This window comes from Sabethes cyaneus, chromosome 3, assembly GCF_943734655.1.
Source record: "Sabethes cyaneus chromosome 3, idSabCyanKW18_F2, whole genome shotgun sequence".
NCBI lineage: Eukaryota > Metazoa > Arthropoda > Insecta > Diptera > Culicidae > Sabethes > Sabethes cyaneus.
Window position 1 is genome coordinate 125,058,700 of NC_071355.1, and position 26,709 is coordinate 125,085,408.

Consider the following 26,709-nt stretch of genomic DNA (forward strand, 5'->3'; position numbering starts at 1 on the left):
GTGGCGATCCAAGCATATCCGGATATGTTTAGAGACGCTTCAGAATTGCCTAGAGGTATGCGAATTTCCAGACAAATGGAAGTCCAAAGATTGGTACTGCTGCCAAAGCCGGGGAAACCGCCTGGTGATCCCTCGTCGTACAGGCCAATTTGCCTATTGGACACGTTAGGCAAATTGGTAGAGCGGGTAATCCTAAACAGGCTTACGCCTGTGGTGGAAAGTAGTGTCCGACTGGCAAGCACGCAGTTTGGCTTCCGTAAGGGGAAGTCCACTGTGGACGCCATAAAGTCTGTGGTGGAAATGGCCGAGAAGCCTATGAAACGGAAAAGGCGAGGCGACAGGTATTGTGCCATAGTCACAATCGATGTCAAAAACGCTTTAACAGCGCTAACTGGGGTGCAACCGCGTTAGCGCTGCATAGGATGATGGTACCGCATCATCTATGCAAGTTGCTTAAAAGTTACTTCGAGAACCGGACGCTAGTGTACGGCACGGTACACTACAAAGTACAAAGTGACGGCGGGTATTCCACAGGGCTCGATTCTTGGCCCCACGCTCTGGAATGCCATGTACGATGGGGTGCTGAGGCTCGAACTGCCCACTGGGGTCGAGAACACTGGCTTCGCCGATGATATCGTCCTTACAGTGGTAGGCGAGTTTCTAGAGAAGGTGGAAATGCTGGCATCAGACGCCATAAGCATAATAGAGGGTTGGATGGCGAGGGTCAATCTACGATTGGCCCACCATAAGACTGTAGCGGTGATGATCAGTAAACGTAAGTCGGCCCTAGAGGCCAAAATAATCGTTGGAGGACAGATGATTGTCTCCAAACGAAGTGTGAAGTACCTGGGTGTCATGGAAGACAACAGGCTGAACTTCACTAACCATGTGGATTATGCTTGTGGTAAAGCGTCAACGGCGGTTACTGCGTTGTCCAAGATCATGCCGAACGGCTACGGTCCTAGCAGCAGTAAGAAACGCTTGATGGCCAGCGTTGCCATGTCGGTGCTACGATACGGTGCACCGGCATGGGCCCCGGCTTTGGAGAGTAAGCGCAATCAGGCATGTCTGAACAAGGTGTTCAGGCTGTTAGCATTGCGCGTTACGTGCGGCTACCGTACCATATCGTTGGATGCGATTGGGGTTATTGCAGCCATGATTCCCATATGCATACTTCTAGGTGAGGATATCGAGTGCCATAGGCAGAGGAACGTCAGGGGCGCTAGGCTGGACTCTATTAGGCATTGGCTGGCGGAATGGGATCGCACCGACCATGGTAGGTGGACCCATAGGCTGATCCAGAACATATCGTCCTGGATCGGTAGAAGACATGGTGAGGTAAACTTCTTCCTTATCCAGTTTCTGGCGGGACATGGATGCTTTAAGAAGTATCTACATACGCGTGGGCGGAGAGGCTCGCCCGTTTGCCCCGTTTGCACGGTAGCCGAGGAAACGGCAGAGCATGTGATGTTTCACGACCACTCGGCGGGTGATGCTGGCGGTCGTTGGGGAAGACACCAACGCCGACAATATTGTGTAGAGAATGTGCGCTGAGCAGCGCGCATGGGGTGCCGTCGCACTGTGGCGCAAAGCTGGCCAAAAGTAAAAAATCCTATTTCAAGCTTTTTCCTTTATTATATTTTTATCATTTTCTGGAATACTTTGGGAGGTTAACCTGAAAATTCTAGCCAGTTTGAAGTTAAAATTATTTTAGACAAATATCTGACTTTGAACATGTTGAAGAATAATATTTTGTTCTTCCATACAAAATGTATGGGAAACTCAACACCAATATTCAGCGATCAAGAAAGTATGGCGGGAAACGTCAGAAAACGATCACGTTAAATGCAACTTATAGGAAATTTTCTCTACCTTTTGGAAATCTAGGTGGCTTTCTGCGCTTTGCTGCGCTAAGGAAGTAATATCGACTTTTTGGCTGGTATATTAGAAGTGATTTCTTCTTCTTACATGAAGGAATGATTTTCTCTTCCTTAGGAAAATTCCACGAAAGTCCCAATTAAAAATGCTCGAGTGTTCAAATTTTGTGTAGTTGTTTGTTTTCGGAAAATTTTAGACCCCTGACTTTTTACTTGGCGCTTAGGGTGTCTTTTTCTGAGTTAGGGTGATGCCAAAAATCATCATTTTTGACCAATTTTCATTCTTCAAAAATTCGTAACTGTTGAATTACTGAACCGATTTGAATTTATTTTTATATAGTGATGATACCTTACGATGGCGCTTCGAAGAGCTAATTCTATAGTTTGAACGAGCTTAGTGGATATCGCAATTTACTAAAGTTATTTTTTGTAACAATTTTTTTATGGCTTGTGAACCACATAATGCATTATATGATACAAGTTTTTTTATGCTTTCAACGGCAAATACAAAATTTGCCATCTCAAAAACAAAAACCACAATGAAACAAGCAAAAAAACGAAACTATGTTTTTTAAATTTGTGAACCACCCTAATGAGCGATCAGTTTTTTCGATTTCTGATCCCAAATTTGAAATCAGTGACCTAAAATTAGTTTAAGATGTTATATTCAGCCGATTTGAAATAACTTTTGACTTTTGGCCAAGCTTTGTATGGAGGATCGCCACTGTGCGTCGATAGGGCGGCAACGGATGTGATAACGGAGTTGCAACGGCTAGAACGTTTGGAACGACAGGGCCTGACATAGCTCGGCTAGGGTCTGTAATGGGCTGATTGGGCAGCCCAGGCCCTAGGTGAAGGGTAGTGGCGGTACGAAGTGGCAAGGGGGTTGTGTGAACCCACATACGCAACGGATAAGTCGAAGTGCGTAGACACGTCCTCCCTCTTGAAGTAAAACCTAACGGTAGTTCTGGGAGGGGTTCAGGAATGGGCAGCAGGAGAGTTTTAGTAGGTAGGCACATGTTGGCACCTTGTGAATCCTATTCGGCACCGTGAAGGTGCTGTCTATGAAGATTTTCTTCCTGCATAAACAATACAAAAAAAGCTCGTTTGTTGTTGAATAAATTGAAATTTAAGTTGTCACCCGTTAATTGCTTACTTAATCTTCTCTTTGGGATACCGAGCCCAATAGTCTACGGAGTAATAGTCTTTTACCTCCAGTGTGACGTACGCAAGACGTACGCATACATGTAATGCGGTATATACAATGCACATTTTGATATTTAGTCCTCCGTTGATACCTCTTATGATTAAGTAATATTTACATCTTGCAGGGAATTTGGCGAATTCCATCTTCAGATATCGATAGACCAGGCAGTTTCGCGTCGCATCTTTCTAAATGTGTTACCGTGCTGATTCATACACTGAACTTAAACGATGACCACAAAACACTTTTTGAGTTGGCCTTGCAGCTTTACCGTATACCTGATACCGACAAGTAAGTTTTACCTTAATATTTGAAACATTCAAGTTTTAGAATTCAACCATTATGATGTAATGCAATGCAATTCAATCATTATTTAAATTAAACGTCAACAACTATCAACCTAAGGTCATCAATGGAATAGAACACGAATGAGCAACCCCAGCATACTAGTTTCGGTGGCTCTTCGTTAATAGTGAGCACCTGACGGTTAATTAAAATCCACCTTACAACAAAGGGGGTGCACTGTGCTATACATTTGGAGCCTTATTCTCACAGTCATCTCGTTTCTCTCACGGGCCCGATTCTTAAAGTCACCCTTACTTTACCTTGGAGGGCCCATTTGATTTTTACAGTCACCCAGCTGAGCGGAGTTACCTAGATGACTCTCAGAATCGCAAATTGTGGTCTCGCCTAAAAAATTTAGGTGAGGTGACTATGAGAATACGGCCCTTGACGTACACTCAAAAAAATCGGTACGTCGCATCCATGTGGAAAACTTCTATACAGCAACTTACGTGAACTTCATGTACTAGTTAATGGGAAAATTGACAAAACTTACCGAGATCGCACGTAAACTGGTTAGTATGAGTGCGAGTTACCAACAATTCACGTGAATGTTGCATGAAAAGTGTGATGTATGAGAATTACCTATGTTTTCATGTAAACTTGATGTGTTGATTTTTTTGAGTGTACAACAACATCGCGTAATCAAAAATGTCAATGAGCAATTCCACGCGCAAATCGGGCAATTCTTTCCAAAAAAGCCAGAATCTGAAGTTAGCTGAAGCTATCTCGATCATGCTATCTAGATCATGTACTTTCGGTAGATTAGATACTGGCATAATTTTGACTCTAGATTCATTTGTAAAAAGGCTAATTTTTTTTCTTAGAAATTGATCGTATCAGAAAAACTCGTTTTCAAAATCGTTTCGGATAGTTTAGCGAGAGCGAAAAAGACTAGTGTCAGTTACACCAGGTAGGTTATGCAATGGTAACACTGGTAAGGTAAGGATTATGTAATAGTAAGGAGTGTGGCTGTATAGCACGTTACCAGTGCAAATGAGGGAATCTAGTGTAAATGAGTTCAACCGAAAATGTGTAAAATTCATCAAAATTAATGTGACTGTGAACTAGTGGTTGTGTGCGTAAACATTGTTTATTGTCAAATGTTGGATGATGAAGGTCCGCTCAGCTAGCTGCGAGGTACGACGGTGGTCTAACAAGTGTTGTATGTTTGAATCTCAGCTGGATAGTGCTGCTAGAGATCGTTGCACTAGCTCCGTAATTATCCTGTGGTCTAATAACCGGCTGCGAAGTCTGTCGATAAAGAAGGGTCAAGTCTTAATGACGTTTATAACCCGAGGTTTTGTTTTAAATCGAAACACACACACACACACACACACACACACACACACACACACACACACACACACACACACACACACACACACACACACACACACACACACACACACACACACACACACACACACACACACACACACACACACACACACACACACACACACACACACACACACACACACACACACACACACACACACACACACACACACACACAAATGAAGAAGGCCCCTGGTCCTGATGGGATTCCTAACGTGGCTCTTAAGGCAGCAATACAAGCGTTCCCGGATTTGTTCAGGACCGTGCTACAGAAATGCTTAGAAGATGGTAGCTTCCCGGACCGATGGAAGATCAAGAAGCTAGTGCTGTTGCCGAAGCCAGGGAAGCCTGCGGGAAATCCAGCGTCATACAGGCCGATATGTCTACTGGATACATGCGGGAAACTCCTGGAGAGGATAATCCTGAATAGGCGTACGAGGTATACAGAAGGTGAACACGGTCTGTCAAACATGCAGTTTGGGTACCGGAAAGGGAAGTCCACGGTGGATGCAATTCGGACAGTGATAGAGCGAGCCGAGAAGTCGTCCAAACAGAGGCGAAGAGGAGATTGTTTTTGTGCCGTTGTAACGATCGACGTAAAAAACGTCTTTAGCAGCGCCAGTTGGGAGGCCATTGCCGAATCGCTGCATAGAATGCATATCCCGGGATATCTATGCAGAATACTGAGGAGTTACTTCAGGAATCGGACGCTTTTTTACGAGACCGCCGAGGGGCGCAAGACGATGAACATTATGTCTGGAGTCCCACAAAGCTCCATTCTTGGCCCAACGCTCTGGAACGGGATGTACAACGGTGTACTGTCTCTGAAACTGCCTAGAGGCACGGTGATCGTCGGCTTTGTAGATGACATCGCGCTGTCGGTGACAGGCGAGTCACTGGAGGAGGTAGAAATGCTGGTGACAGAGGCGATTAGAACTATCGAGAACTGGATGCATGGTGCAAAGCTACAAATCGGCCACCATAAAACGGAGGTTCTGCTGGTTAGCAACTGTAAGGCTGTGCAACATGCAGTCGTCACCGTCGGAGAGAACATTATTACTTCAGCGCGCGCGGTCAAGCATCTGGGAGTAATGATAGACGACCGGTTGAACTTCAACTGCCACCTCGACTATGCTTGCTAGAAGGCGGCGAAGGCTATTAATGCGATAGCCAGAATCATGCCGAATTGTTACGGGTCGAGTAGGTAGTAAGCGGAGACTGCTGGCTAGTGTGCCATCATCGATACTGCGGTATGGAGGTCCAGCCTGCATCACAGCACTACGATCGAAGCGGAATCGCGTGAAGCTGAATAGTACTTTCCGACTCATGGCTGTAAGAGTTGCCTGTGCATATAGAACAATATCGTCGGAGGCAATATGTGTTGTCGCTGGAATGATCCCCATCAGCATCATGCTCGTGGAAAATAACGACTGCTACAGACGAAGAAACATCAGAGGAGCGCGGAAGCTGGCGAGAGAAGAGTTGCTGAGCAAATGGCAGCAAGAGTGGGATAGGGTCGAGAATGGTAGATGGATGCACCGACTCATACCGGTTCTGTCAACCTGGTTGAACAGGAAACATGGGGAAGTCGGGTTCCACTTAACGCAGTTTCTCTCGGATCACGGTTGCTTCAGGCAATACCTGCACCGGTTCGGGCACGCTGCGACACCATTCTGCCCGGAATGCAGAGAGACGATAGAAACATTACAGCATGTGGTCTTTGGGTGTCCTCGATTTGTCGCGATACGCAGGGAGATGCCACCCCTGACGGTGGAGAACATAGTACGCGAAGTGTGTCGGGAGGAGAGCGTGTGGAATGCCGTCACCGGCGTTGTAGCACAGATTATGTTGCAACTGCAACGACAGTGGAGAAACGACCAGCGAACTAGCGAAATCCCGATTAGCAGACAATTTTGACAGACGCATCGGTGGAGTGACGAGCGTGACGGAGCAAACCAAGCTTGACAGAAACACTACGAGGGCGGCCGTGAGAGGATGGTTGTCATGTTGGTCGCTATCCCTGGATCGGTTCGCGTCTCGACAGGTGAAGTGGAAGCGCAGTGGCGAACTCGACGGATCAGTGCTGAGCCTAACAAGAAACCCTGCGAGGGTGGCCGTCAGGAGATGGAAGTCATGACGGTCGCCATCTTTGGATCGGTACACGTCTCGATAGGTGCAAGGGAAGTGGTCGGTGAAGGAGTGAAGGGGAAGTGCAGTGGCGAACTCGACGGAGCAGTACTTAGCCTAACAAGAAACCCTGCGAGAGTGGCCGTGAGGAGATGGAAGTCATGACGGTCGCCATCTTTGAATCGGTACACGTCTCGACAGGTGCAAGGAAAGTGGACGGTGAAGGAGAATGTAGTAGCAACAAGAATGGCAGAACCCTGCGAGGGTGTATGTGAAGGAATGGACGTTATGACGGTCATCTCCGGAGCGGGCTGTACAGACACAGCCTCCCCCCGAAGTAATACTTAACGGTAGTTCCGGGGGGGTTAAGGTCAGCCGCCCGTGAGGTTTTTAGTGGGTTAGAGTCCCTGTGCCTGTGCCACGTGATGTAGCAATATATCATTAGTGTTTTTTTTTTTTTTTTTTTTTTTTTAACGAGTAGGGAAATCTGCTATCAGACACCTGAAAAGACAGCTCAGGGAGTGGGGTTTGGTATCCCGTGAAGATCGTGGAGATCCAGACCCACTAAAACCCTACTCGAGTCTCCAGCCTCAATCCCCCCTGGAACCACCTTATCGGTATTACTTCAGGGAGGGGCTATTGTGCTTAACGCACGCTCTTAGATAACTACTGGACTATGGTAGTTAGGCTGTTTATTCGCCGTTGATCGGCTTTCCAACGATTTTGTAGCTCAAGTACGATCTGGGTAGCAGCCGCATTGACCGCACCCCAGACGTCCGAGCTAGAACACATCCTTTGGACTAAGTTATCCGGAGTAGTGTCCTGTCCGCTAACTGCCATCATGTTGCTTCTCACGCCCTCGAAACGAGGGCATATGAAGAAAGCATGTTCTGCAGTTTCCTCAACGTCCGCGCATTCAGGACACTCGGGGGACTCCGCATGCCCAAATTTGTGCAGATACTGTCTAAAACAACCATGCCCTGACAGAATCTGTGTCAGGTGGAAGTTGACTTCGCCATGACGCCTGTTGACCCATCCGGATAGTTCCGGGATAAGTCTATGTGTCCACCGGCCTTTTGTGAAATCAGACCATGCCCGCTGCCATGTGATCATCGAGGCCGATCTTGTGGTACTCCGTATGCCTCTAGTTCCACGTTGGTTGAAGCACTCTACGTCCTCGCTGATGATGATACCAATAGGCATCATACCCGCTAAGACGCAGATTGCGTCATGTGAAACTGTGCGGTACGCACTCGCCACTCTTAAGCACATGAGACGATAGGTGCTTTCCAGCTTGGCTAGATAGCTTTTGGTACCTAACGCCGATGACCACACCGGCCCGCCATACCTGAGTATGGACTGGACCACGTTGGCTAAAAGCCTTCGCTTGCTGCCATATACCGCAGAGCTATTAGACATCATACGAGACAATGCCGAAATAGCTGTGGAAGCCTTGCAGGCATAGTCGACGTGGCTCCCGAACTTGAGCTTGTCGTCGACCATGACTCCAAGGAGTTTTAAGAACCGCGTTGACGAAATAGTGCAGTCCCCGACACTGATATTTGCTTGCTGCACCGACTTGCGGTTGTTAACCACGATAACCTCCGTTTTTTGATGCGCTAGGTCCAGTTTCCTGGATCGCATCCAATCTTCAACGATGCTTATAGAGTGAGCAGCCGTCAACTCAACCTCTCTGATAGATTCACCGTAGACTTCCAAGGTGATATCGTCCGCAAAGCCGACAATCGCCACCCCTACCGGAAACTTTAGCTTCAACACCTCGTCATACATGACGTTCCACAACACCGGGCCCAGTATGGAACCTTGCGGAACCCCTGAGGTGATTGGAACGCATTTCTGACCATCCTCCGTGTTGTAGCATAGCACACGATTCTGGAAATAATTTTCCAGAATTCTGTACAGCGACACCGGCACTTGGACGTTCCGAAGCGAGCTGGCTATGGAGTCCCAGCTAGCGCTATTAAACGCATTTCTCATGTCGAGCGTGACAACTGCGCAATAACGAATACCTGTCCTCTTGGGCTGGATTGCCACCTCGGCTGTCTTAGTGACAGACAAGATGGCATCCACCGTAGATTTGCCTTTTCGGAAGCCGAATTGGTTCCTTGACAGACCGTTTGTACCCTCCGTGTACTGTACGAGTCTGTTAAGGATAACCCTCTCCAGCACCTTGCCGGCAGTATCGAGTAGACAGATCGGCCTATATGACGAGGGGACACCCGGAGGTTTTCCCGGCTTCGGCAATAGGACCAGTGGCCAGCTTCCAGGCATCTATTCATTACTGCCCCGAATAATTCGGGAGCCTCTAAAATAGCCGCTTTAATGGCCATATTCGGGATACCGTCTGGCCCCGGTGCCTTGCTCACCTTTAGGGATTTAGCGATATCAATGAGTTCCTCGTTCGTAACCGTCACTTCCTCCCCGACCTCCAAACCGCCGTCGCCCACGTTACTTTGGATGTTCGGCTGGGAGGCTGACCATCCTACGCTATGGTCTGAGATACTGGAACGTCGGCCGTGGGACGACTCAGCGGCCTGGGGCCAGGGCCTTGGCTCGTGGCGCGGAAAGAGGCCCTCGATGATCCGCTCCAGCATCTCTGGCGATTGCTCAGCAGGCGCCATCACACCCTTGGTCTTTGCCATTACGACTCTGTAGGCATCACCCCACGGGTTCGCATTGGCACTAGCACATAACCTTTCAAAGCAGTCTCGTTTACTAGCTTTTATCCCGCTCTTAAGCGCTGCGCGTGCAGCAACGAGTGCTACTCGACATTCAGCCCTGCTTTCATCCGAACGAGCTCTTTGCATAATTCTCCTCGCACGAAAGCACGCTCCGCGGAGTTCCACAATTTCATCTGTCCACCAGTAAGCCGGTGACCTGCCATACCTAGGACGACCTTTCCTAGGCATGGTAGCGTCACATGCTCGCGACAGTACCTCAACCAAATGATCAGCGTTCGGATCGGGCATACCGCGATCACCGCACTCTCTCCGGATCGCTTCCACAAATACTTCGGGATCGAAGTATGATGTCTTCCATCCACGGGTGGTTGGAGTGTTGGCCCTACTCGCCGCCTGCCGCCTCGTTATCTGACCGACACCATAGCGGACCGCCTGGTGGTCACTGTGAGTGTAGCCATTATCTACCCGCCAGTCTCCTATCAGACCAGGACTGCCGAAAGTCACGTCGATGATAGACTCCGCACCGTTCCTACTGAAGGTACTTGTGTTGCCGACGTTGGCCAGATCTACGTTAAGCTTTGCCAGAGCTTCAAGCAGAATCCGACCCCTATGGTTCGTGCGACGACTTCCCCACTCTACCGCCCAAGCGTTAAAGTCGCCCGCCACAACCACCGGCCTTAAACCAGTCAGCACAACTGATACTCGGTCTACCATCCGCGTAAACTGCTCGATAGACCAACTCGGCGGAGCATAACAACTGCAGTAGAACACTCCACCCACTTTGGCAACCGCAAATCCCTCGTCTGCAGTTGACACAACCTCCTGAACCGGGAACCTGCTTGTTGTCCATATAGCCGCCGTCGCAGACCTATCCGAGACCCAGTTGCCGTTTCCGGCAGGGACGCGATATGGATCCGAGACTATGGCAATGTCCATTGCTGACTCAGAAACTGCTTGGTGTAACAGCTGCTGAGCTGTGCTGCAGTGGTTCAGGTTGAGTTGTGTCACTTGCACTATGAACGTGGCTTAGTCGCCGGCGCACCGGCCGGGCACCTTGGACCTCCCGTTACATGCTTTGCGTCCCGTTTACCGGTGCAGATCAGGCACTTAGGAGGCTCCGCGCAGTCCTTTGCTTTATGGCCAGCACTGCCACATCTCCTGCACAACTGGCTCCTATCTGGCCCCTTGCAGTTCCAGGCTTTATGTCCGTGCTCGAAACACCGGAAGCAAGCTTCCGACTGCTTGGACACGCTCAGTGGGCATACCGACCACCCCACTTTTAGCCTAGCAGCTTTCAGGGCTTTGTTTCCGTCAATCAGCGGAAGTCGTATGGTGGCTACCTGGGTCCCGGCCGGACCCTTGCGTAGGCGAACCGCCTCGGTTGCCACCACCACTCCACTTTGCTCTTTGAGAGCTTGTACGACCTCACGCACTTCGGTGATCTCGTCCAGGTTCTTAAGCTGGAGAGTCACTTCTGGTGTGAGAGCACGTACCTTCACTCCGTCCCCGAGCACTCCTTCCGCTATTGGCTTGTATGCGGAACTCTTCTTTGTGGCGTCCTTCTTTAACTCGAGGATCATATCGCCCGTGCGTGAGCGGCGGATGCTCCGTACGTCCGCGCCCAGATCCTTGAGTAGGGCGTCTCCTCTCATGGCCTTCAGAACCTCCGAGTATTTCGACCCGTCGGTTTTCAGGATAAGAGCGTCGCCCTTCTTCGCTCGCTTTCTTGCCGGTTTAGGTGGAGCAGTTTTTTTGCTGGAGCCTCCTCCGCCTTTTCTCTTGGCCCTAACCTCGGTCCACGGGCCACCTGTCTTGGAGCTTCCCGCTGGTTCATCGGTTAGCTCTGCCAACCCGCTAGCCTGAGGGCTTTTACCGATCAGGCGTTTTTTCGGTCCGCCAGGGGTGCTATCCCCCGGGGACTGTCTCGGGCACTTGGCGGATGCCTTACCGCTGCTGGTAGCGCCTTCCGTAGCCTCCTGGGCCGCGTTACGACACTCCGTCAACGGGCAAGCGTCCGTTTGTACTGCCTTCGACGCCTTCACGGTCACCTTCTTAGCCTCTCCTGCACGCGCCACGAGGTCGTTGTGCGTTTTGGTCGCTGCATTCAAGGTTCTCCGAAGCATGAGCAAGCTCTGCTTCAGGTCCTTGGAGAAATTTCCGCGACCTGACGTGAACTCGATTATTACCTCGAGCTGCTGTGACGCTGCTACCACTTTAGGTACAGCATCTCTATTTTTCTCCATCGCCCTGATAAGCGCTGGGCCGTTCATCGCTGTGTCCGGCGTGGTAGGCATACCGCTGCCTTTGCCACCCACACTAGCGCTCCTAGTTGCATCCTTCTCCACCCTTGGTGGAGAACGCTGGATGCCTCCTCTAGCGAACGGGTTTTCCACCGTATCCACACTTGTTATATTTTTGATTTTGTCTTCCATAAGAATCCCACGAGTTGAGGGGAAAGAAAAGTCCGCCACATCAGAGCCCCTCATGATGCGGTATGGGCTGATTACTGTGGAGGGCGCTCTGGTACTCCACAGGCTCCGTTTGAGGCTGAGTATTTATAGAACCCCCCCCCACCATTCATCCCTCGGCACGGGTCGCATGACACCTTGGATTAGGGGTTTATCCATTCATGTTTTTACTTTTAGCCATGGATAATAGCTATTAAAACCATCCTCCTTTGGGGGCTTTGGACCCTCTGCTCAGGTTCTCGGTATTTTCAGGTTCATCGAACATGCTTCTACCGAGATCCGTCGTTTGCAGGCGGAGAGTTTACACTCAGCCTTCGCATGAGTGCCCCCTTCTCTGTCCGCATACGACCCTAGTTTCCACCGGTTGTCCGATTTCCACTAAGGAGCGTATCCCGGATGGTACCACGAGGAGGTAGAGATAGGAGTTGCTAAATAAGAGGCTGTGGAACTTCGTGATAGTTCTGGAGCGCATTATTCAACCATTTACCATCCATATATCATTAGTGTGCCTGGCATTGAACGTTTCCTCACGTAAAACAAAAAAAACACGCACACACACACACATCTCATCAGAAGCTGCGTGCGTCATCGCTGGGATGATTCCCAACGACTTCACCCTGATGGAGGACTACGAGTGCTATAGGTAAAAGGAGGTCAGAGGAATCAGAAAGCTGATGAGAGCAGAATCATTGGCTAAGTGGCAACAGGATTTGAATACGACACAGAAAGGTAGATGGACCCACAGGCTCATATTGACTCTCTCGGTTTGGGTGAATAGGAAGCACGGGGAGGTGAACTTTTACCTAACGCAGTTCATGTCTGGTCATGGTTGCTTCAGGCAATACCTTTACCGGTTCGGGCACGCCAGGTCGCCCTTATGCCCGGAATGTGGGAACGTGGAAGAAACAGCATAGCACGTGGTTTTTGACTGTCCCAGATTTGCAGCATGGAGGGATGAATTGCCTTCCGGTATTAACGTCGAAAATATGGTGGAGGAAATGTGTCGCAACGAGAGCATTTGGAATGCTGTCAATAGCGCAATCGCATGCATCATGTCTGATCTGCAGCGTAAGTGGAGAGCGGAACAGCGAGCTGGCATCGTCAGTTAAGTTATTTTGGATGAAAGGTGGCCTAGGGCACAAACCACTCTGAGCGGCATATGACGCCCCAAAGTAACGCGATCCGGGGCGCGGTAAAACCCTAGACTGGATTCATATGTGTGGGGATGGGATTTATCCCGAAATAGTCCCAATACTCAGATCGGTGCTTGTTGAAATAGGCATAGCAAAGAAACCCTGCGAGGGTGGCTGTCACGGAGTGCGCGTCATGTTGGAGGGCACTTTCTAATCGGTACACGTTTCGTCAGGTCAAGAAATCCCCCGAGGGTGGCTGTGACGGGGTGCTCGTTATGACTGTCGGCACCTTCTAATCGGTACACGTCTCGGTGGGTACTGCGAGCTAGCTGCGCAAATGACCTGCAACGTTAGTCTGCGTTGATAACTGCAAAGTGCTTGAGCACGGCATCCCCTCGACATGCCTGAAGGAGTAACGCTAGAAAGCGTGATAATTGGAAAAGTGCAAGAGCGCAGCCTCCCCCTGATGTAATACTTAATTGTGGTATCGGGGGGATCTAAGCAGAGGGCAAGGAAGAGGTTTTGGTGGGTGAGAGTCCCACACATCGTCCGGGTTGGCTCCGGATAAGAACATTAGTTTTCCGAAACCTTGTAAAAAAACCCGAATTAATCCACCTAGCGGCGTGACCTAGCCTTTCTACTGCCACAATAATCATTATTTAATTTCTCAGAAACATCTGAACAGAACAGAAAAATAATGTTAACACAAAAGATAATTTTTGCAGACTTGAATGAATATATATAGAAAATTAGAAAATAACCCTCTAACGGGTCTACAGGCGGCCTTAACTTTCGGGCTTCAAAGCCACATACGAAACTTGTTTTGAATTGATAAAAAACAAGAAAAACAAAAAGTTATTTATATCCTTTAATTCTACTACTGTGTTTTATTGATAAATACGAATTTCGGTCTCGACGTGTGACCTTCATCAGTATCTAACTAACTTAGACTGTTTTGTTTTGAATTGACAATATGAAATATGTGTTCATAGCAGATGTTTTGATATTTTGTTATTAATACTATGCGTTCAAAAGTTAGCATCTTTGTAAAACAAGAATTCAGAAAAATTATTATTATACTTCACTTTTGAAGAAATAGGATATCTACAACAAAATGATTAATCTGAAAATTTTACTATTAGTTTGTTTGGCTTCAATTTTGCAACATATCTGAATTAGAAAAAATAACTGATTAGAGCATTAGATATGAAAAAGAGAAATTTCTTAGCTGGTGTTCCTTCAGATAATTATTTTTGCATAAAAATCAAAACTTGAGCCTCTTTTGAATGTACTTTCATGAAAAGATAGTCATTAGCCTGATCGCATCGTTTTTACAATGTTAGAGGGTTAGGAAAACAAGAAGAAGTCGAAAAATAGTGCAAAAGCTGCGCCATAAACATGCCTGAGAATGAAAAATAGGATCGACATGATTTCCAGCGCTTGTCATTTTAGATTTATTTATTAAAACATGATACATGACATAAGACATCTGTCCTTTAAAATGTCACTAACGAAAACAAATCTTACAAAATTACTACCGTGCACCGTTTACTTCCTATTTTTTAAATAACATTTCTAATCTCTAATATCTAATGATTGAAAAGAGCACCTATTGATGCGCAAAATTTGTTTGAAATTTGTATAAATTTATTTGGAAAAATCAACTCACTAGTATTTTTAATCCTGTACACCACGTTACCTACATGCTTAAATTAACTGCTTTTTTTCGCTTTTTGCTTTTCTTGTACAATTGTGAGTAACAGCAAGTGAAGAAAATGACAATTGAAATCTGAAATCAAAGAAAGAAAAAACTTTTCGATTGAATCCCACTATTTAATATTTATTTGCAACAGATACGTAGTTCGTCTACGACGTGCAGGCTTCATCAGTGCCTTATTTCAAAGCGTATATGTATCTGTCGCGAATGAATATTAAATAGTGGAATTTAGTCGGTAAAAGTTTTTTCTTTTCTTTAATTTCAGAGTTCGTATTCCACTAAGAGGCTTCAAAAACTTCAGACAATTGACATGTTTCTCACTTTTCTTGAATTTCAATGCAAATTAGAAAATTGCAAATTGTCATCACATACACACGTACATACATACATACATACATACGTACATACATACATGCATACATACATACATACATACATACATACATACATACATACATACATACATACATATATACATACATACATACATACATACATGCATGCATGCATACATACATACATACATACATACATACATACATGCATGCATGCATACATACATACATACATACATACATACATACATACATACATACATACATACATACATACATACATACATACATACATACATACATACATACATACATACATACATACATAAATACATACATACATACATATATACATACATACATACATACATACATACATACATACATACATTGAATACAATCAACATTTGATTGATGTTTTGATTTCACACGTTTTAACGGTTTAATATACGGTGCTCAAGTGTTAAAGTTTGAATAACTTTTGAATGAACCGTCCGATTTTAAATAACTCGGTTTCGTTTGATAGATCTCAGCAGTAATTTTCAAATAATAATAAAATGCGTGATGTTTTAATTTTTAATTTTAATTTTAATTTTATTTCCTGGTCTTCGATTATATCGTACAGACAGTTCTTAATGTAAACTTATTCTATTTTTAAAAGTTGTTCTAGTTACATTAAACTCATAACAGTCAGATACACTATTAAATTCGCGGGAACACACATCAATCGGGTTATTTCGGGCGAAAAGAGTACGGTGTAAAGGAAGTCGGAAGAAATCCGCTCGACGGGTAAGCCTAGGAGGTACGTTGAACCGAATTTGACCTAGTAGCTCCGGGCTATCCACGTTATTTTCCAGAAGATCGTAGATAAATAATCGTTGCAACATACTTCTCCTATTTGTCAGAGTGGGTAGACGTATAAGCACGCATCTGTTTTCGTATGGAGGTAGACGAACAGGATCATCCCAGGGTAACCTGCGCAGAGCGTACCGAACGAATTGACGCTGGATTCGTTCTATCCGGTTGATTTGAACAGCATAATAAGGTGCCCACACAAGCACCCCGTATTCAAGAATACTACGCACGATTGAACAGTAAAGCGATTTCAGACAGTAGATATCGTTGAACTGCTGCGTATTCCTTTTGATGAAGCCTAGCATAGCATAAGCCTTAGCAGTAGTAACGGCAATGTGTTGAGCAAAACATAATTTACTGTCCAAGAGAATGCCCAAGTCTTTCACAGTTTCGACACGGTTGATGCTGTCCATTTCCATCGTGTAGTCAAATGATATGACATTCCTACTCCTACAGAATGAAATAATGTTGCATTTCTGCACGTTCACGTCCATTCCATTAAGCATACACCAACTTAGCAGGGAATCGATGTCGGATTGTAAAGCACAGCAGTCAACTCTTGATGCTACTACACGAAAGAACTTCAGGTCATCTGCGTACATATACTTGGAAGATTTTATGATGCTACACAAATCATTTACAAAAAGGATAAACAGCAATGGGCCAAGGTGACTTCCTTGGGGCAGACCGGATTGAATCTCAAATGGCTGCGAACTAGTTCCATCTATACGTACAAACGCGCTGCGATCGGTAAGATACGACAGTATCCACCGTGTTAGCCACTCGGGAAATCCCATCTAGTGATGTCCGATTACTTCTCGATTTATTGAACTAATCGATTATCCGCTAAAATAATCGATTAATTTTTAATCGATTGCTTTATGTTCCGATTATTAGATAATCGATTACCTGGCCGATCGATTATGCCGGATTATTTAAAATTTTATTGTTTGACAATTTCTAACAAATTTAATTATTACAGTGGCAGGCGCTTACCTTCTAAATTAACCACATGCAATCAGCCAGTTCGTTGGTTTCGAGGTACGATGCTGATTTAGGAAACCAATAGTCGTATGTTCAAATCTCAGCTAGGCAGTGCTCCTAGATAGAGTCAGTAGGATTGTTGCAATAGCCCCGTAACTGTCTTGTACTCTAATATCTGGCTGTGAAGTCTGTCGATAAAGATGGATCAAATCTTAGAAAGTATGTTTAACGCCTAGGCTTTGCTTTTAATCATCCAGTTTGCACGCAGTAGGCCGGTTTAAATACCACGCTGAAACCTAAAAACCAAACTAAACTTTATCTAGATATTAACCGTGCCACCGTCAAAAGATAATTCGAAATTTGTCAGTCTGTCAGACACGAAATTTTGTAAGGAATTTTTAGAAAACTGGGTAATACCCTTCGTCTTTTTCTATACAAAAACCAAAAAATGCGGTCTGCTCGATTTCTATGTAACTAGCCTAAGTCTGACTGCACATTCCAAAACACTCGTGGACAGTACTACGGGACGCAAAGCTATTTTTTGGTGTCGGGGACTATAACGAGGTTACAAAATAAATAAGGTAACAAACCCTATTGTCCAATCCCACACACAACCTTCACTAAAAGCCTGTTCGCGTTACCTGCCGTTATCCCCTAAAAAAGGTTAGGGTACCGCGACAGTAAACAAACCCTGCTAATGTCCACCGGGTGGAACCTGGCGAAACTAGCCGAAGCTGAATCGTCGGTCCCGTCGTAAAGTCCTGTGCTTGACAGGACAGGCAAATCAGTCTGGCGAATGAGCGATTTTAAAGATAACCACCTATGAGACGACACGCAAGATTGGAAAGAGCTAGAAGTTAGAAGACGCAAAGTGGTACATGAGAAAACGAAAAGCGAAGTAAACTAGTTTTCGGAAAAAATACGATAACTTCTAAAGTGGAAAAAAAAACACGGGTAGAAAATATAGGCGCTAAAGCGAGGTTAGATTACCTTTCTTCAGGTTTAGTTAAAAATTTTCGGTGAAACCGAAATTTTCAACTAAACCTGAAGATAGTGATTTTGCGGTGACCTAAAATCAAAGAGTTAGATTACCTAGTCGAACGAAGCAAAAGACCACCAGCACCCTCCTTCAAACGGAGGTCTTCCCTTAGATCTTGAGAGCGCGTCCGTCGTCAGTCGGTCTCAACACGTATCGGCCATGAGTGCGTGATCCGATTCTCCGAGCAACACAACGAGCGAGCAGGCAGTTGCTACCATCCGTGGCCTAATACACCATCGATCGTAGGAACCGATCGCCGAAGAGCCAACCGTATGCTATACCCACCACATAAGCAATTGTTACTGTCCGTGGATTCACCACCGTTCGTACCGGCTACCGGATGTCGGACCCGGTCGAACTAAAACATTCGATTCACCATTTGCCACCCACCACGTGTTTGGTACGGGCTATCTATAAGCGGTCTACGAAACCGCTAGTCTAACACAGTCACCTGTTCATCGGAACATCAGAGACCCTTCGTCGACAAGAAGCAGCAGGCCGTGAGAAAAACTGAAGCAAACTAACCACTAGATTAAGCGAAACGTGTAAATGAAGATCTGTTAACCCTCGAAATGGTGTTTGCTACGATATGTGTCCTCGGAAAGTGTGAGTCCCCGAATGCCCCCCTCCCAGATCGGTTCGCGAGTTACCCCCGGTAGGTTAGTGTAGGATGCCTAGGAGACACTGCACTAGCCGATGGTTGCTCTTGTCACCCTGTTGAGTCGGCCGAACGGATTCAACCGATGTTAGGTTCGTCGGCATTTCGTTCATAAGTTTATAGTTGAGTGTTTGATGGACCTGCCTTGAGGTATTCTAGCCGGACCGGGTAAGTTAATCCTTGCCTGGCGCTTAAGTGAAGGTTATCACTGCTCCCTGCCCCAAAACCCATTCCACCCCGTTACAAGACATAAAGGTTATAACCAATCGATTATTTCGATTAATCGATAATGCAGCGCGGATTAATCGATGTCGATTATTGGCCGCCTAAAAAGTAATCGATTATTAACTAATCGATTAACTGAAAAAATCGGACATCACTAATCCCATCCTTTCTAGCTTCGATACCAACAGAAAATGTGGCACCCTGTCGAACGCTTTAGCAAAATCGACATAAACGGCATCGACTTGCTGACGCTTTTCAAGTGCGTTTGTCAGTGAAGTGACATACGCCATCAAGTTTGTAATCGTAGAACGTTTTTTCACAAACCCATGCTGCCATTCCGAAATGATATGATGAACCTTCGGGTAAAGCGAATCGTGGATAAGACTTTCGAAAACCTTCGGTAAGCAGCTCAGAATCGAAATACCACGGTAGTTGGTGACGTCATGGGTACTTCCTGCTTTATGTACGGGCGTAATTGCGGCAGTCTTCCACGCACTCGGAAAAATTCCCTCCGCCATGGATAAATTAAAAATAATCCTCGCTGGAATCGCAAGCGTCGTAGCACAATTTCTGAAGAGGAGTGGTGGCAGTTTGTCAGGACCGGCGCCTTTCGATGCGTCAATTGATTGCAGCTTCAGCACCACATCACTCAGCGAAAAGTTAAACATCAGCATGTTCAGATCGAATAGCGGCAAACTGCTCAAATACTCTTCAGACGAATGTGGTCGGTTATTACTTTGCACACTTCGAAAGAAGGACGAGAACAAATTTGCAGACTCTAACGGTGACTCTGCTTGATTGTCGAAATAGCACACACGTTGAGGGATTCCGCCTTGTTGTTTCCGATTCCTTACATATGTCCAAAACGATGCGGGGTCATGCCTTATGTTGTCTTCCATACGACGAATATAGCAACGAAAGCAGTGCGCATGAAGTGAGTTATATTCGCTCTCAATATCACGCAGCTCAGCTTTGTGCCTTTCATCTCTCGAGCGAAAGAATTTCTTCCTAACCTTGCGAAGTCGGTTTCGTAGATGCCGTAGCTGACTGTTCCACCACGGTTGTTTACTACCACGCTGCCGAGAATGTTGTTTCATAGGGACAGCATCGCGAAGTGTACTGTAGATATGTTCGCAAAATCGTGACACAGCCTCATCTGCACTACAACCAGCAAGAAGTTCCTCCCATCGAGTCTCAGCAAACAATCCGTTAACCAATTCGAAATCACATCGGTTGAAGTCGAAGTTGAGCGGGTCCGTAACAACATAATTATTTTTCTTCACGTCGGCAAGTTCAAAAATTAGAACGAAAGGATGATGGTGTTGATCGATCGCAAGCAGCGGCACCGGCGGCTCAACTATTTCTACACGATTGTTATCATTAATAAAAGCGAGATCAAGAAGCCTGCCGTTTGAATTCGTTATATCATTTATTTGATACAGTCCACTGGATAAAATCGATTCAACCAGAATGATTTCCTGTTCGGACGAAGCATTTATCGGCAGCAGTGAGTTAAGATTTTCGTCGCGTGTCCAACTTAAGTGAGGAAGATTATAGTCGCCTACCACCAAAACCCGATTTCGATCACCCGCTAGATCAACTAAGTTTTGCACACATAACGCATGTTGTTCATACAGTGCACTCTCACTGTTTGGTGCGCAGTTCATTATTCACAGCAATCAAAACTCCCCCACCGCGCCTGTGCTGGCTGGTCCGTGCGGTTCTGTCACAGCGATAGATGGTATAGTTGTGCGAAAGCTCAGAATTACGAATATCATCGTTTAACCAGGTTTCAGTAAAAACGATGACGTCATAATCACATTGAGACAGAGCAGTAAACAACTTATCGGTTTTTGTTCGGAGACCCCGAACGTTCTGAACATAGATACTGAATGAATGATGACCGTTAGCGGGCAGATTGTGATCGCTTCGGTTCGGGAGCGCAGGACGATGGACAGGGCATGGTGTGCGGTTTCGCAAAACTGAAACTGATTGTTCGTTGCTAGCTATAAAATTTTCGGTACGGCGGTAAGTGACTGACGATATTGCTGGATTATTAGGATTGATTTGATGCTGGTGTTGGCAGGAATCGAAATGGAGCTCGTGTACTAGAAGTGTGTTGAAAATCGAATTGGCGGAAGATAATTCCCTTCTGCCAACTCGAATTGGATAGTGCTAAATCTTTCAGCTGTATATCGACGCCTGCTTTGAAGGAGACAAATGTAAGCTCGTCGAGTGATTTACCTTTTGGTACTAGCTTAACGATTTGCACAGTCTTGTCAGTTTTTAAATTATTTCTAACAAGTTTTTCGACTTGCTCTACTGTAGCTTGTGGATCGAAACCAGAGAGATATAACCAAAACAATTGTTCTTTTCGTGCAGCAGCTAACGGTATTGCTTCATCTGGTTCGATATCTCTAGTACCTTCGAATGTATTTTCACGTCGCGGGGGTTCCTCCGGAATCAACAACCTTGGCCTCTTGCGCAAGTTTAACGTGTGTTGAGATCTCGGCAGACGTGGTGTAGTTGGTAGCGGTGTTCGATCGAGTATGGTATTAATTTTGGTAGTATTGAGAGCGACTTCTTTTCGTATTTCATCCAGCACTTTGTTTTGCTCGTCAACCATTGTTTGCATTGCCATATTTGTTGACGATATAACTTGACGAAAACAAGCGTTTTTCATCATAAGTGTACAGGCTCTGCACATCCAAAACAATTGGGAGCAATCAGCAACAGCATCGCGCATTTCAGCAGACATATTAACACACGTAAGGTGGAAAGCAGATTTGCAAAAGCCACTGCAAATAATTTCATCTGGCTTAGCCAAATCACAAGCACAGGCACTGCAGATCGACTCCATTGCTTTTTTGCACGATCAACGACGAATAAAACAGCAGTGTAGATTTTGGTGATTTTTCACTAATAATCGCTGGGAGATGTTAAACTCCAAATTTTTCCGATGGAATGAAGTAAGCAGTATCCGATGAGTAGTATGCAGCAAAGAATAAATTCCGAAAAAACGTAAAAAACGTAAATTAGCACTAAGTGAAACAACAGCAAATCAATTTGTTTACCTTCACACACACACTCATTGAATTGATGTTTATATGTTTCAAAAATATGTTTTAAATACTATTTTTTCACATTTCTTTATGTAACTTTCAAACTACAAGGCCAATCGTCATGAAATTTGGAAGTTAAGGGTTTGCAAGACTCCTCTTTCATATGCAATCAATTTTGTTCAAATCGGTTAAGGGACCTGTGAGATAATGAAGTCCCATATTTTTCGTATTTTTATACATAACTTTTGAACTAAAAGTCCGATCAAAATGAAATTCAATAGCAACCTATGGGACACCTAGACCTTTCATTTGACACTAAGAACATTAAAATCGGTCCAGCCATCTCCGAGAAAAGTGAGTGAGATTGAAAGCGTTACATACCCACACACACACATACACACACACACACACACACACACACACACACACACACACACACACACACACACACACACATACACACACACACATACATACACACACACATACATACACACACACAGAAAATGCTCAGTTTTCGGAACTGAGTCGAATGGTATATGACATTCGGCCCGCAGGACCTTTTTTCCATTTCCGGTTTTCCAAGTGATTTCTATACCTTTATACTATATATTTGTATAGTAGAAAGGCAAAAAGAAGAAAAAAACACACACACACAAACACACACACACCGAGAATTCTCAGTTTTCGAAACTGAGTCGAATGGTATATGACATATGATTTTAGGTTTTTCGAGTGATTCCTATACCTTTATACTATATTTTCATATAGTAGAAAGGCAAAACTAAAACGCTATTAAAGACATATATGCTCAAAGCTTCTTTTTTTGGATGATGAAGTCAAAAACAAATAAACGTCTCTGGGCCACACAAGATACAATTTTCCAAAGCAATGTGAATCAGGGTGCACCAAATTCCTAGAACAGAAACTTATGTGTGGGAATGGGAGTTTGTTCTCAAATGGTCCCAGTACCCATATTCGTCCCTGTTCAAAAAGGGCAAGTAGTAGCAGCAAAAAAATGAAAAAAATGAAAAAGGATTTGATGGATGCACATAGGAATCAAAAGACTATCCACTATAATTATGTTAAATGAGACAATCCTTGTACATTCCGAAGATTCGTATGTAGCTTTACTGTATTGGAAACTATAATATTGGAACTTCGGAATATGTTAAGAATCTTTAATTCCAAACTCTTTAAAATTGTTGTTCCTACTTCAGGAGTGGCATACATCGCAGTGTAAACCGAAGGTACTAGAAGAGACAAATCTCTCAACATCTCGGACCCATAGCGCATCCCTGCCGGAAACGGTAACTGGGTTTCAGATAGGTCCGGGACGGCGGCTATATGGACGACAAGCAGGTTCCCGGTTTAAGAGGTTATGTCAACTGCAGACGATAGATTCACCGTAGACTTCCAAGGTGATGTGATCAGCAAAGCCGACAATCACCACCCCAATCGCCACCCCTATCGGGAACTTTAGCTTCAACACCTCGTCATACATGACGTTCCACAACACCGGGCCCAGTATGGAACCTTGCGGAACCCCTGCGGTGATTGGAACGAGCCTTCCAGATAGAACGACACGACAGCGAGGACAAACGTATGTCTGAATGTTTTGATTGTACAATATAGGAGCGCTGTGAATTGCGGCTTACGTAGTATGATAGCACGGTGATTTGTAAGTTTAAATGCATATTTAAAGTACAAGGTAGGTTTTTATTTACACATTTCTGCAAGCGGTAACGGTAGACTGTCACGAGCCGATAGAATACACTCCACAAAAAGCATCTTATCACTGCGCACGCATCTAGTTTGCGTTAGCGCACTCATTTAGAAATCGCAACCAAACTGTACTGCTGTATGAATTCGTTCATTCACAGATTTTAAATTAAATAGCTACTGGATTGTTTTTGTTTTATTTAAATTTTAAACTTTTCGACGATGATGGTAGAAAATGAAATTCATTGCGTGGAGTGTAACAAGAAGGAGGCTGATCCCAATAAAGTCATTACGTGTTTATACTGTTTTTCTAGTGCGCATTTTAAATGTCGTAATATAAACGGCAATGCGGTTAGACGCATTAAAGAATCTCCCTATTTCTGCTCATCGGATTGTTCAGCTACGTACCAACGAATCATTAAAATGAATCATAACAATCAGTCGATGGTTTCAGCACTTGCTGCTGAATTAAAAACTGCTGTGGCTTGTGAAATGGAAGATGTAAAAAAAGAAGTAAAACTTATCACTTCTGCAATTGACGCATCCCAGGAATTTTTGTCTTCCAAATTCGATGATATTCTTGCAGATTTTTTAGAACTGAGGGCCGAAAACGAGTTGTTGAAACAAGAGGTCAATGTGCTCAAAAAGTCGAACACCACTCTCACTGAGGTCGTTCGCAAACTTGAATTAAATGTTGATAAATCCAATCAATTGACCACTTGTAACAACGTTATGTTATTTGGCATCCCAGTTACAACCAATGAGAATACCTCCGAACTTGTAGGGAAAACTTTAGCCTCCCTTGGAGCATCGTCAAGGATTGACTCAGTAGCATCATCTAGTCGAATTTTTGCAAATACTAAATCTGGTAATCCTCTAGTTCCGATTAGAGTTGTCTTCAAAAACGCAGAGGCAAAAGAAGAGATTTTTAATAAAAAGAAATTGAAGGGACAGTTATTGTCAACGTCAATTGACTCTTCTCTTTTACTAAATGGGAAAGCTACTACTATTTCAATTCGTGACGAGCTAACGCCGCTTTCATTAGAAATTATCAAGGAACTTCGCGAATCTCAGAAAAAAACATAATATAAAATATGTCTGGTCTGGTAGGGGCGTTGTTGTACTTGTGAAAAGGAATGAAAGTAGCAAACCTGAAATCATAAAAAATCGAGTGGATCTAAAAAACTTTATGTCACGTTTAATAAATTTGTCCGTTTCATCTCCCTCTCCAAAAAGAATAAGAAGTACTACTGAAAAAAAATTAAAATAATAAAAGTTATAAATGCTAAAAAAATTTGTAAACCAACATTATAAAATGGATACTCCACAAATACAAAATAATCTTCACGAGAGCATAGATGATTTTAAAACACAATATCAGCATGGTAATGGTAGAAGCTTACGGATACTTCAGTGGAATATTCGCGGAATGAATGTATTGGAAAAATTTGATAACATACTATATTTTTTAAACGATTGTGATATAACAGTGGATGTAATTGTAATTGGCGAAACATGGGTGAGAGCGGATAGTGCTTCAATTTTTGAAATTCCCGGTTTTCAGTCCACATTCTCATGCAGGGAATCATCTCATGGGGGGCTGGCGTTGTACGTTAACAACAAAATAATGCATAACATTAAAAATAATTGTTCTTTGGATGGATTGCACACCATTCACGTTGAGCTTTCTATCGATGGGTCTTCCTTCGATGTTATTGGTGTCTATCGACCACCTTCCTTTGATTTTCATAGATTTCATGACGTCTTGGAAGGCTGGTTGCATGATGCAAAAAAAAACACGCCATGTTTCATTGTAGGAGATGTAAACGTCCCAGTCAATCTGATTGGCAACAATGTTGTGATTAAATATAAAAATTTATTGGAATCATATGGCTTCATATGCTCAAATTCAATTCCTACTCGGCCAGCCAGTAATAATGTTCTTGACCATGTAGTATGTAGAACAAGTGACGCTTACCGTCTACGCAATGATACGATTGCCACCAACGTAAGTGATCACTCGCAAATTTTGACTTCAATAAATCTTGCTGGGAGACGACAAAAACAGGTTCTTACTAAAAGAATTATTGATAATGTGAGGCTAACTACGATGTTTAATGATTATATGAACAGTATTGTATGCGTGGATAATGTTGAAAATTGTTTTTCAGAAATAATTGCGAAATACAATCAGTTGCTTACTTTGTGCACAAGAACATTTACGACTGAAATAACTGCTAAAAATGAATACTGTCCGTGGATGACATTTGAATTATGGAGGCTAATGAAGATTAAAACAAAATATCTAAAAAAAGTAAAAAGAAACCCTTACGACGCGAACCTTCGAATAATGCTTAATCATGTGACAAGAAAAGTTGAAGCCACAAAAAAACAAAACAAGAAATCATATTATAAAACGCTTTTGAGTACTACTTGTCACTCAAAACTTTGGAAAAATATAAACACAATCTTTGGGAGGGAAAAAGGAAAGGAAACAATAAATTTATCTCAAAATGGAAGTAAAATTTCTGATGCGCAGCACGTCTGCGAAATTTTCAATAATTATTTTTCTAATATTGGCACCAATCTTGCGCGTAACATATCAAATCCTTTGAACGTTAGTCCTACTAGCAACGTTAGATGCGTCTCTAATACAATCTTTTTACGCCCTGCAAGTATTAATGAAGTTACTGCTCTAATAAAAGAATTAGATGTTAATAAGAGTTCAGGCCCGGATAACATTCCAGCAAGAGTAATAAAGGGTAATCCCCAAGCATTTGCGTTCATTTTGTGTCAAGCCTTCAATAAAATTCTTGATACTGGTGAATATCCCAACTGTTTAAAAATTGCTAGAGTAGTACCAATTTTTAAAGCAGGAAACACTTTAGATGCCTGTAATTACCGTCCAATATCTACAC

At 44.3% G+C, this 26,709-nt stretch overlaps 1 protein-coding gene across 1 annotated transcript in view; it reads left to right on the top strand.

Moving 5' to 3' along the window:
* LOC128743672 (calcineurin-binding protein cabin-1-like) overlaps positions 1 to 26,709 on the top strand; it is an 858,845-nt gene that overhangs the window by 743,135 nt on the left and 89,001 nt on the right. The window contains exon 19 of the mRNA XM_053840294.1: positions 3,209 to 3,372. Within this exon, the coding sequence (XP_053696269.1) occupies positions 3,209 to 3,372 (164 nt within the window). The remainder of the gene's footprint in view (positions 1 to 3,208; positions 3,373 to 26,709) is intronic.